Source organism: Festucalex cinctus, chromosome 19 (genome assembly GCF_051991245.1).
Source record: "Festucalex cinctus isolate MCC-2025b chromosome 19, RoL_Fcin_1.0, whole genome shotgun sequence".
Taxonomy (NCBI): Eukaryota; Metazoa; Chordata; class Actinopteri; order Syngnathiformes; family Syngnathidae; genus Festucalex; species Festucalex cinctus.
The window spans coordinates 5,071,333-5,084,205 of record NC_135429.1 but is presented as its reverse complement, the minus strand read 5'-3'; the positions used below and the strand labels follow the sequence as shown (position 1 = coordinate 5,084,205).

The 12,873-nt window shown below is 42.7% G+C and overlaps 2 protein-coding genes across 2 annotated transcripts; one reads left to right on the top strand and one right to left on the bottom strand.

Moving 5' to 3' along the window:
- Positions 1-409: 409 nt before the first annotated feature.
- LOC144007745 (uncharacterized) lies at positions 410-7,375 on the bottom strand. Its single transcript, XM_077507603.1, has 13 exons — positions 7,100-7,375; positions 6,374-6,640; positions 6,014-6,292; positions 4,652-4,954; positions 4,409-4,519; positions 3,959-3,976; positions 3,803-3,853; positions 2,761-2,817; positions 2,292-2,558; positions 1,858-2,136; positions 1,473-1,775; positions 1,240-1,353; positions 410-1,160 (listed from the first exon to the last, which is right to left on the bottom strand). Exons 1-13 carry the CDS (start codon positions 7,173-7,175, stop codon positions 1,114-1,116), a joined length of 2,172 nt encoding a protein of 723 aa, XP_077363729.1. The 5' UTR covers positions 7,176-7,375; the 3' UTR covers positions 410-1,113.
- Positions 7,376-8,337: 962 nt separating this feature from the next.
- On the top strand, positions 8,338-12,730 carry slc39a7 (solute carrier family 39 member 7). Its single transcript, XM_077508145.1, has 9 exons — positions 8,338-8,704; positions 9,267-9,645; positions 10,001-10,125; positions 10,198-10,366; positions 10,972-11,034; positions 11,198-11,320; positions 11,425-11,496; positions 11,660-11,856; positions 11,942-12,730. Exons 2-9 carry the CDS (start codon positions 9,276-9,278, stop codon positions 12,194-12,196), a joined length of 1,374 nt encoding a protein of 457 aa, XP_077364271.1. The 5' UTR covers positions 8,338-8,704; positions 9,267-9,275; the 3' UTR covers positions 12,197-12,730.
- The last annotated feature ends 143 nt before the right edge of the window (positions 12,731-12,873 follow it).

Genomic DNA, 12,873 nt, shown 5'->3' with positions numbered 1-12,873 from the left:
TGGCCAATGAGATTTCAGCCTCTATGTGTTGCCTGGCAATCTAATCTGCCCAGTAGTGCTATGCTATCTAACTATATTAGGAACCTACCTATTATTATTATTATTTTTTAAACCAGTTAGATTTGAAATTCATCCTCACATGGCCAACCAATGACATCGGCAGCTTTCCCTCCTCTGATTGGTCAGAGCAAGAATTGTTGCACTCAAATTTGAGGTACCAAATGCAAAGCGCGCCCCTGGTAGAATGAAACGTTGCTTTTTCAATTAATCTTCTTCGATTAAGCAATTACAGGAGGAAACAGTCAAATGAATGCAACAAATGCAAATTGCAACGCTGTCACTGACAAGTAACTCAAAACTTCCTTGGAAGAGGTAAAAATAAAACACACACATAAGCATACAACAAGTATAAGGAAATACTGTGTCTCATGACTGAAACACATTTCTTTAGTTTCACATCACATTTTCGTTCTCAGAAATACAATCATGGAAGCCTTAAACTTTCATCTGTGTAAGGGGAAAAACAACGACCTCTCGTGGCGACGTAGATGAAAAACAATTATTTTGTGGGGGTTGGGAGACAAAAAAAAAAAAAGCACACAAAAATCAGGTAAAGAAAATATATAATTGATGTATTTTCACAAGCAACGTCACTGTGAAATTCATTTTAAAAATATATATTTTTTATACAGTTTTATCAAATGTCGAATCTTTTTACAGCAGAGGCAAAAGCAGGATAACAAAGTTAACTTTTTTTAAATATATAGATTTGCAATTTTTTCAAATAAACTACCTAAAATGGCCAAAATTGTGGGGGGGGGAAAAAAAGTTAAACAAAAATCATATACAATTGATTTTCACATTGTACCCTTTACCCTATGTTGTCGCTATGGCACAGAGAGGCAGTACAACAAAGCTGTTGAAAAATACTGATGTGTAAATAATTTAAAAATAAAGCCATTTTTCAGTAGAAAAAAAATAAGTCACTTCAAATCTCTATTATATTTGGATAAAAACAAACAAACATCACAATAGCAACATTTAAAAAATTATTGTACTTGATAGACTCATGTTTGCACAAAATACAATAATCAACCAATCAATCGCTCACTTCTATGTGTTCACAGATAAAGTGGTCTTACTGGTCACCAAACTGAAGCCTGAAACAGAGCCAAGGAAGAGCAACACGGATCAATATTATCATAAACATCATTTCTTCTAATCATTTCTGGTCCTCACCTTTTTCCTTTCTTCTCCAAAACAGACACGATGCGATGGCGGCCAGCACGAGCAGCAGAACCACGACAATGCCTCCAACCACCGGACCGGGCAGTGGCGGACCTGGAGGCAAATCTGGACACGGGAAGGTAAGAATTGTGAGGTTTTCATTGACATTAGTAGGATGACATAAGTTAGCATTCATATATAAAATTCTCCCCCTGTAAGAATCATACCCACAGAAAGATACCCACAGTTGGTTCTGATCACAGCTTTGTCCAGGATGGTGACGATCTCGTCCTGGGCGCGTTTCTCAAAGTAAAAGACGCACTCGTACTCGGGCCACTCATCCTCCGGGATGGTTGACACGTTGAGGCAAATGCTCTTTTGGAAGGTTCCGTCGTGGTTGGGCAGGATCTCCCCGCGTTCTTGGACTGGGACCTCCTTGCCGTCTCTCCGCCAGCACATCTTGGCTGTGTGGTCCGGGTAGAAGCCTGTGGCCTGGCAGCAGACCAGCGACCGGGGTGTCCTCTGGAGAAGCGCCAGCTGGGGGCGCACTACAGGAGAGGAGACATAAATGTCCACATTTGAACCTGTAAGAAGACCACTCTGAAAAGCTGGCGAGAACATTCCTCCGACCTGTTCTGCTCAGGAACTCCCCCGCGAAATGCACGTAGCTGTTGATCAAGTCAGGGCATTCGTTCAAGTAAAAGTGCTTCATGAACTGGATGGTGGCCGTCTCGGCGTCCCATCTATGTTTGGTGAGCTGGGCTGTCGGCTGAGGTGCGATCCAGGTCTCCGTGTTCAGGTCCAACAGGATGAAGTCCTCGCCGTTGTAGCCGTAGCGGTTAAAACCCGTCACCACGCCTGTGTCGTCGTCAAACTCGCAGCCGCTCACTCGCTGGAGGATGTGCACGCCTGGGAGAGGCACAACCACTTTTAGATGTTATCCTGGACAATAAAGGTCACAAGAACAAATTCCCGGAAGACTAATAAAGCTTCATCTGCCAGGTAATTATATCAGAGGTGGACAATCTAAATCCGAATGACATGTGAGAAGATGGTTGTCGTACCTCCCGTCTGGTTGAAAAGGCACTTGAGGTTGTAAATGTCTGCGTTGAAATCTCTTCGGTGGTCCCGGCACTGGTTGGCGTACCAGACCAGGTGCTTGGGCTCCTTCGTGAGGTACTCTTGCACCCAGGCCTGCTTGGGCTCCGCCGCATCTTTGTTGCTGTTATAGTAGCCCACCGGCTCGTTATTCAGCATGACAACACCCACGAACTGCGGCATCTTGGGGACCCCCGAGGTGGCGGTCAGGAAGTAACTGAGGGAGAACTTTGCTGCAAGGTAAACAAGATTGTAAGGACGCAAGCACGTGCAGATCACGCAAACTCCGCACATGTAGGTCAGTGCCGAGATTCGAACATCGGAACTGACCCCGAGTTCACAACAACGAAAGTCAATTGTAAAGGCCATCAGAGTTTCAAAAGCAAAACGGCAGGATTGCTTTGTACAGGAAAATAAAGTGTTGTTTTTCTTTACCTGAGAACGTGACATGGCTGAGCAGCAGTACGAGGATTAGCGTGATCATTTTCACCACTTTTTATTATCTCATACAGAGCAGGGAGCTGTCAGAAGACTTGAAAATGCGCAGGAAGCAAAAGCGGAAGTTGCGTTTTTTTTGTTTTTTGTTTTGTTTTTCAGAATAAAGTAAGTCAACGGTCAAAAGTCGAGACTTTTTATTATCTCATACAGAGCAGGGAGCTGTCAGACGACTTGAAAATGCGCAGGAAGCAAAAGCGGAAGTTGCGGTTTTTTTGTTTTTTGTTTTGTTTTTCAGAATAAAGTAAGTCAACGGTCAAAAGTTGAGACAGACGTTCTCATCGTTGTTTCATGATAAACCGTGTCTAAAATTTTGACTGATCTATCTAAAATTTGACTATTCAAAATGGATTTATTCTTTTATATGTATTTAGTCCATGATTATATAATAGATTTACAGTAGACAGTAAATAAAAATATTGGTGGAATAAACAGCACCATATATATTCATTTTACTATATAACTGGGAAATAGATGATCATTAAATTAATTTTAAAAAACTACAATTTTAAAGGCATAGTGTTAATTATTTAACTATTTTACATAATTTACATGTACATATTAAGCATGTATAGCAATTGACAATAAATATGTTCCAGTATACATGTTTATTATTGCAACAAAATACAAGATAATAAAAAATATCTTTCATGGGGATCACATTACTGGGAAGTGAAAAGTATGTTTGGAAATAAAAACAGAAGTAATTTAAGAGTAACATTATAGTATTCTGGTCTTTCGTACGCACGGTCAATACATGAAATAACAAATAAATAATAACCCAAGACAAAAAAAAAACAAAAAAAAACTAATGTTGGGGCGGGGGGAAATCACATAACAATTAAAGGTGCTTGCTAATGAATCATCACAGTTTGATTTCTGTTTCACAGCATGGCTTCTCTTGTAACAGTTCCTGGTTCTGCCGTTCTTTCAAAAAGCATCCTGAAAGTTCCAAAGACATCCTGCAGGGCTCACTGCTCACGGTCTTGACCGAGGCATTGGGGTTGGCATTGGTGGTGCGCAAGTTCCAGAACTGCTCAATATGGAAATATGGAATAGGCAGCAGTTAATTGACAGAAGCCTTCACTTACAGTGCATGCAGTATCAAAGACAACTGCGTGGACGGTAGAACACTTACTGTTAACAGCCTGGAATCCTGAAATACAAAAAGACAAAAGATCCTGCACATTAATGCTGAGAGTCTACGATGAGACAAAAGATAAACAGCTCTGAAGAGACTTTGAACGTCGTTATCTTTATGACGGACTCATCGCACATTCCTATTGTTGTCTGTGTGTGCACATTCTTAGTCATCTAGGTCACGGTAATCCCCCATTTGATTTGAATAGAGGCAACTGGACCCTTTTGAGTTGCTGAAGACGTTTCACCTTTAATGGAAAATATTCAACCCTCATATGACCAATCTAAAGGGACAGACCCATCAGAGACGCAAATATCAATCAACCAGTCATTCAGATGAATCACTCATTCACCAGTCCTACCTGGTCATAACGACGAGATTAAAGGTGAAACACCTTCAACAACCAAAAAGAGTCCATTTGCATCCGTTCAACTTCATCATTCTCACCATTGCCATTGTTTCTTCTCCAGATGCAATATCCCACGATGGACAGAAGGATCAGCAGTACCACAACGACGACTCCGCTGACTGCACCAGCCGGAAACGGGGGCGGAGGAACTGAACCGGAACCAGGAAGTTGACCTCGTTAGAATGGCATGTTGCCTTCTGACACTCTCCATATGTTTCAAATATGATTCAAAGGACTTTTGGGCTGACGTACAACAGCGCATTCCATCCACCTCGACTTACTCCAATTGCTTTGGATGGCGTCTTTGTCCAGTTTGACGATCAGCTCCTCCTTGACGCCGTTAAGCTGAAACACACACTCGTATTCGGCCCACTCGGCGAGCGGCACCGCCGACACGTTCACGGTCACGCTCATCTGGAAGGTTCCGTCGTGGTTGGGCAGGATCTGTCCGTGTTCCACATTTTCATGGAGCTCCTCACCGCTTCTCCTCCAGAACAGCATGGCCAGGTCGGGGTAGAAGCCCGTGGCGTGGCAACAGACCAGCGACGTGGGCGTCTTCTGGAGGAGAGCCATCGAGGGCAGCTCTGCAGGAGACAAGCAGAGGTGGGATGAAGTCACATATGTGCAAGTTATACATGTAAATCGGTGTCTTATGGCTCAAGATAATTTCAAACAAGTCCCAAATTATTGTGGCTAAAGTGCTGCAAGTCAAGTTCAGTCTCAACTCAATGTCAAGTCAAGTCTTTTACAAGTTTCAACCAAGTAGTGTTAATTTCGTCAACGAAAACTAAACAAAAATAATTTCGTCTACACACATTTTTACCGGAATAAAATTAGACTAGACTAAAATCCTCATTAATAAATTATAACTGGGACTAAATCAGTACGCATGTTCGTCGACTAATGAAGACGAGGCGAAAATGTACTTAATAAAAACTGGATTAAAATCTATGGACATTTTAGTTCGTGAACAAAAATGAAACGAAAATGATGTGATTTTTAAAATCTTGTCTGCTAATCTGTCATTTGGACACAGTGCAGCTAGCAAGTTAAATATGCACTAACACATGAGACAGACAGGAGGTGGATTAAAAAAAAAAAAAGTAAATTATAGTTATAATTTAACATTAATCCAACGGCTATAATGTTCCAACAATAAGGTTAATGTGACCGCTAACTAATGCTGGCTAATTTACTGGCTCGTAGCATCCATAGTAGCCACTTGTTGATATTCTGTAATTGTGTGTCAAGTTGTTTTTCATCAAAAAGATGAGAGAAAATTTTATGTGAAATAGTTTTAGATCAGAAATGCTCAACATAATCTGATGACAAAAAAAATACAGGGGTTAAATGATTGTCCTAAATCTAGACTAAAACGTTGTTGTTGTTTTCTTGGACTAAAATGAAGTTTAAAATGCTAGATTTATAGTTGACTAAAAAAAAAAACTGGATGAGGTTGACTAACTATGATAAAATCTAACAAGCATGATTGAAAATGAGACTAAATTTAAAAATGGCGGATAAAATTAACATTACAACCAAGTCAGTTGTTCTCAAGTCCTGCAAGGTTGACTTAAGTCTGACTTAATCTCAGACGAGTCGCTTCCAGACTCGAGATATCTCGCTCCAGAAGGCGACCCCACCTTTTCTCTGCAGGACGCTGCTCCCGTACTGCACGTACTTCTTCAGCCACTGGGGACACTTGTGGATGTAGTAGTACTTGTTGTACTCCAGTCTGTCCTTCTCGGCGTCCCAAACGAGCTTGGTGGTGAAGGCCTGCTGGGAGGGCGCCGTCCACGTCAGCGTCTCCAGGTTCAACACGATGAAGTCTTCGCCGTCGTATCCGTACTGGTTGTAGCCCACCACCTCGCCACTCTCGTCATCGATTTCGCAGCCGTTCATCCGCTGTAAAACATGGCTACCTAGTGGGGAAGTGAGAAGAAGGGCACTGATGCCACCGCTTACTCTTAATGTCAAATAAACATTATTGAAGAGTATAAGACCTCCAGACTGGTTTAACCGATCACTCAAAGCCTCGAGGTTCTTCCTGAAGACCAGCTGGTTGCCGGAGCACTTGACTTTGTACCAGTTCAGGTGCTGCGGCTCATCCCGGACCAGCTGCTTCATCCATTCCTGTTTGGGCTCCGCTGACTTGATTTCACTGTCGCAGTAGCCCACCCGGACTCCGTCCACCTCGGCAGCACCCACAAACTCGGGGAAATTTTTCACCCCCGAAGTGGCGGTGAGGAAGTATCTCAGGGAATGTCTTGCTGCACATCATGTATAAGTTTTGGGAAATAAACATCCACTTATTAAAGTCAACGTGTGATAAATGTACAAGGAAATGACAGCTGAATTTTAAGGCCCAGCTTGTTTCAATATGTATAATAAACAGAATACTGTATCAGGGTGGCATTTCACAGCTTATTTCCACTCCTTTTTGAAGAAAGGTTCAAAATAAACAACAAATAAGTAACGCTTCACATTAGCTCCTAAGTCCATATGTTTTTTATGTAGGCTACCATTTATTTTTATTTCCCAAATAAAACATCTAAGCACATCTACTTTTTAAAGGACAAGTTGTTCAAATGCGGCACGGAAGAAACCCGTTAGGTATAGTAGGCTATATATGAAACCGAAAGTGCGTGTGTCTTATTAAGAGACAAAGATAGAGCGACTGGGCGAGTCAATCGGGGCAAAATGAGAGCAATTGACTTCACTTCACTGACCTCCAAATGTGTCCTGCACACTCCATACTTCCAAAGCGAGCAGAACCGTCAAAATCTTGTTCATCGTGTTCGTCATCTTGAGTAGCCGAGTCTGCCCGTGACGTTTCGGGGCTGTGAGCTGTTGAGGGTTTGGGGGCGTAGCAACTGATAAGACATATAAGGAAGCATAAAACGGCGCATCCCGGTCTCAGTGTGCACATCATTATGTGTCACGTGCATAACAAGTGACTGAAACTAACATGTTTACGAGTCTTTCGTTGTTTTCCAGTGGTTGCTGACTTTTTTTTTCCCGACCAGAGGGTGGCGTAATTGTGCATTTCAATCATTTAACACATGAAAGACTGGAAAACATGGATCAATACAAATTTATTTGGAAGATGTTAATAGGGTGATCGGGTGACGATAGCCATTCTTATCAACAAGGACATGATGCAATGAATGACTGAATCAATTTGTTGGCTACATGTAACAAAACGTTCTATTTTTATTTATTTATTATTATTTATTTATTTTCAATTTTTATTTCAGAGACGAAAATAGGATATAGTAGGAGCCACAAATCGAAAAACGGCCCGTATTTTTGTTTAGGATTGCCGCAAGTTGTCACCGTGAGCATTTCTCATACTGGCCAGAAGATGGCGACAGCGTCGCGTCCGAAAGAGATGTAGTGTTCTGTAATTATTAGTATTTTTTTCCAACTCTGCATTTAACATTCACAGCATTGCAACAAATATCAGATCAAAGTTTCCGTTCTATTTATTTATTTATTTATTTATTTATTTATTTATTTTTTATTGAAACTTTGCTTTTAACATTCACAATAACAAACATCAATTCTAAGTTTCCATCTTATTTACATCCAAAATATTGAGAACAGAAATCAATTAACAATTTTACATAAAAAATAAAATAAAATAAACAAAACAATGAAAACAAACAAAATAACACAAGACACAAAAAAAAAATTCAATTAAGGTCAATAAAAGATAATTCACCAAGAGATTTCACTGTATACGTATTCTTCTTGTTTCTTGTTAACTTTAAAGAATTAATACACAAATTAAATTTCACCAGAACCGTTCTATTTTTATTTTTATTTTTTGAATGCTTTGATTAACACAGTTCCCGTTCTATTTGTATTTATTCTATTGTTTCTAACTATGTGACGTCACAGCGGTCAAGCAACAGGATGTGCCGCCAAACAATCCCCTGGGAAGATTCTCGCGAGATCTTCCTCACACTTTCCCTTTCCCCCCTTAACAACCCGAGACGCTATAAATGCGGCCCTTGCGTTTATATAATCGGCGGATTGTGTCTCTAACGCTTTAAAATACATCTACGTAGCACTATACGATTCACATCTCACACATATGTCCTGTGTTAAGTTCTAGTTGTTGCGGCACAGCAACATGGAAGAGGAACGCGCGCTTGGAAACGGGATGTCTTCCCGCGAGATTTGGGGACTTGTGCGAATGCCACGTCTCGGCTAGCAGCTAGCATAGCTACAGGTAGGAAACATCCTCGAGGTGAAGCTGCGTCGAGTTTGTCCGACGCGAAAAAGACAAACAAACTTCCAGGCAACCAGTGGACCATTGCCGCTCTCCGGTAGGCATCCTCAACAATGTTTGTTTGTGTGTTCATTTGACCGGTGCTACTTCTGTTGTTAGCAAGGGCTCTCGAGCCGCATAGCTGCGAACTGACGCTGCGTTCGCTCTCAGGTTAGTTTATTTGTTTTCCTGCTTATGTGGTGGTAAAGTCTAGAGCCAAATCCGCCTCATCGGTCACGGCCGAGACGGCAAGCGAGAAAGTGAACTCCGAATGCAAACTTGAGAGGCGGCTTTTTGAAGTTAAGTTGCAAACTTTTAAGCTTGCAGACTCTTGCCTGCTGTTTCCTGTAGGAAATCAATACAAACACAATGTGATGCAATGAACTCTCAGTTGTCTCTATTCATCAGATTTTTGCACAGACAGAGACACAATCAGAATCAGCTAAGTACAGTAATTTGTGGAGTTTTAAACACTCAAGTAGCAACCAAACACTATTTGAATACAATATTTTAAAGATGATGTATACATTTTTACGTTTTTACACGTTATTGACTGCATGTAACACAGTCAGTGTGAGAGGCTTATTGTCTTAATGTCTTATATTCATATGCTTTTCCAGGTAAATACAATGGGGCGCCCACATCTACTGGCCGCGTCTGTTCTCGTGCTGTTGTTCGTCTCGCACCCGAGCGACGCTCACGGCCACTCGCACGACCACCACCATGGCCACCATCACCATCATGGCCACGCCCATGGAGACGAGCACCATCACCACGGCCACTCGCACGGCCCGGAGGCCAAGATGTTCCACGGCGCCAGCAAGTGGAGCGCTGAGGCCAACCTGCCGCCGCAGGAGGAGCACCACGGTCACGGCCACGGTCATTACGATGACCACGGACATGAGCGTGTGCAAAACGATGACCCCGAGTACGCCGGTCATCAAGGGCGAGATAATGATGACGATCACAATCACGCCGGTGACGACTACCATGCACACGGTGATGACCACGCACAGTCACATGCAGCTGCTGCTGATGATACTAGGGCTGTCATTACTTTTATAATTATATAATAATTTTTTTTCATCTGTTTTTGTGATTTTTTTATTTTTTTGTAATTTAACAACAATTAAGCAGTATCACACCAGAGGGAGGGATGTACTTCCCAAACCTTCAGATTTTTTTTTTTTTTTTTTTTTTGAGAGCTCAGTATTCATTCGGCAGTAGGAGACCAGAGGAAAGATCAAAGGAAAGAAATTCAAGAAACTGAGACCTACTTATTGGGTATTGATTAATGGAAAAGGTAACTTGATTGATTATTTGTCAATTAAAGGATTCATTGTTGTACCTTTAGACCACATGCACGTTGATGACCATGGGCACGACCATGGTCATTCACACGGGCATGACCACGGGCAGGCCCCCAAAGGCCTGAAGAGTGACGCGGACAAGCGAGACATGATGGCGCTGTGGATGCAGGTGAGAACCCGAACAATCCTCTACCTTCCCACCTTGCCATTTCAACCCATCCCTCAACTCTTCCCTTCTCAGGCCATCGGTGCCACGCTGCTAATCAGCGCCGCGCCGTTCCTCATCCTCTTCCTCATCCCGGTCCAGTCCAACAGCGACCAGCACCAGAACCTGCTCAAGGTCCTGCTGAGCTTTGCGTCGGGAGGCCTGTTGGGCGACGCCTTCCTCCATCTCATACCGCACGCTCTCGGTACGTCGCGCGGCTTAGCGTGAACACTAGAGCTGTCGATATACATCGATTCATCGAGTAATTGTTTATCATGTTAAATCGACAACTATTTTAATAATCAAGTAATCGTTTGGAGCCATGTTTAATTTAAAATTTTCCAAATCCTCTGATTTTCAGTATATCAACAGTAACTATTCACTGATATTTTTGTAATACATTTAAATGCAAAATTAAAATAAATCCGATTAATCGATTGCATAATCGATAGACTAATCTATTCTTAAAAATATTCAATAGTGACAAATGGCTACTAAGTCAAGGTTTGAGTCGCAGTTTTCTGCAGGATGATCGCACAAAGCAAAAGATCGGATCGAAACCGTCTTACAGGGTAAACGTAGCTCATCTTCATCAGACTTCCTTGACACCGATTGCTGCCGTCTTGTGCCATTGATTGGCAATTTTAAACATTTTTAATGTTAATTAGGCAAGGATGAGATTAGATTTTTTAACACTAGCCTGGAAGCCAAACTTCCTGCCACGTGCTTAACAGTAATTCTGCAACAACACAGCTTGGGAATGTCAAGAAAACGCTTGAAGCTAACTTTCTGCTTCTCACCGTTACGCAGAGCCGCACTCCCACCACGGCGACGCCACTCACGCCGATGAGGAGTCGCACGGGCACTCGCACGGTAACTGACATTCACATAAAAAAAATAAAATAAAATAAAAAGTCACAAATTGACTCAAGTCAGACTTAAGTCGCCAATTTTATGAAATGGTGCTTGTTTGTAGGGTTTGACTTGACTTGAAACTCAAAGGTTCAAATTTGAGACTTCCACGTGACTTCCACAGGCGCCGCCCACGATCACATGATGTCCGTGGGCCTGTGGGTGCTGGGCGGAATCGTCGCCTTTTTGATTGTGGAGAAGTTTGTGCGTTTTCTGAAGGGGGGCCACTCGCACGGGCACTCGCACAGTAAGACGAACGCAGAGAAATCTTGCAAGCCAACCGGGCTCATTTGCCGCCTTAAGAAACGTACAACATACAAACAAAAAACGTGTTTATTAATTCATTTCAAGATGTCAAGGAGAAGGACAGTGACGGTGAAGAGAAGAAGGCACCAAAAAAGAAGAAGGTGGAGAAGAGTGCTGGTGAGTAGAAAGTTCCTCCCACAGCTGGGCGAGTCATTGATTTTATAATTTGTTAGTTAATAAAAATGTTTAAACTAGTTTTACTTGTTTCCTGTAAGTGGGAAAAATCAATACAAAATATTCTGATTTGATAAATAAATAAATAAATAAATGGCTGCTGCAGATATCAAGGTGTCTGGCTACCTCAACCTGGCGGCCGACTTCACCCACAACTTCACGGACGGCCTGGCCATCGGCGCGTCCTTCCTGGTGGGTCCAGCAGTGGGCGCCATCACCACCCTGACCATCCTGCTGCACGAGGTGCCGCACGAGATCGGAGACTTTGCCATCCTGGTCCAGTCCGGCTGCACCAAGAGGAAGGTGGGCCCCGGGAAATTTGTCAATTGGCACTCGTCCAAGTCATGATAATCCACAACAGTTCCGAAACTTCCTGTTTCCCCATCAGGCCATGTGTCTGCAACTGGTCACCGCCGTGGGAGCGCTGGCCGGCACCGCCTGCTCGCTGCTGGCCGAAGGCGTGGGCGCGGCGGCCACCGCTTGGATCCTGCCCTTCACGGCGGGCGGCTTCGTTTACATCGCCACGGTGACGGTCCTCCCGGAGCTCCTGGCCGGCCGCTCCAGTTTCGGCCAGTCGCTAATGGAGATTCTTGCGCTGCTGTTCGGCGTCGGCATGATGGTTCTGATTGCGGAGTATGAGTGAGGGAAAAAAAAAAAGAGCACTTGAAATTTAGTTGTTTCGTTTTTTTTTGTGGGACAAATGTTTTGTTTTTGTTTTTTCCCTCCCCCCCAGAAGGGAAAGCATCAGGAAATGAGCTGATGTAAATGTCTGGAGAGGACTTCCACTTTCTCACACATTGTTTTTGTGTTTGTTGCTCGGTTGAAAGCACACATGGACAGAATATTCACACCAGAGGTCAAAGGTAGAACCTCAAACATGACATGGGAAATATATTTTTAAGTTGAAACACGTGTGGACTTGATATTCACATAAGAGGTCATAAAATTGCAGAGCCCCAGGCATGACATTTTTAATTTGTGCTATAGTTAAAAAAACAACTTGGCCGTTGCATCAGTGTTGAGATGATAAACTTTATGTTTGTGAGGGAGCTGTGATGAGATTATCTGCACACCTTACACACAATATGACCAAAGCTGCCCGATTTGTGTTTTTTTATCATCTTTATGTGTGACATCTGACAAAGATAAAAAAAAAATTAAAAAATCTTTTAAGATTTTTCAAATCTTTATATGTGAACCAGGCTTCACGTTAGCCAAGCAGTCAACTACAGGGTGTCCTCGAGTTAAGGCGCACTCGTCCTAAAGGCGTTTTGACTTTACAACGGTTTCGCCCAGTCCGCCATTTTGGCTCCTTGTCCA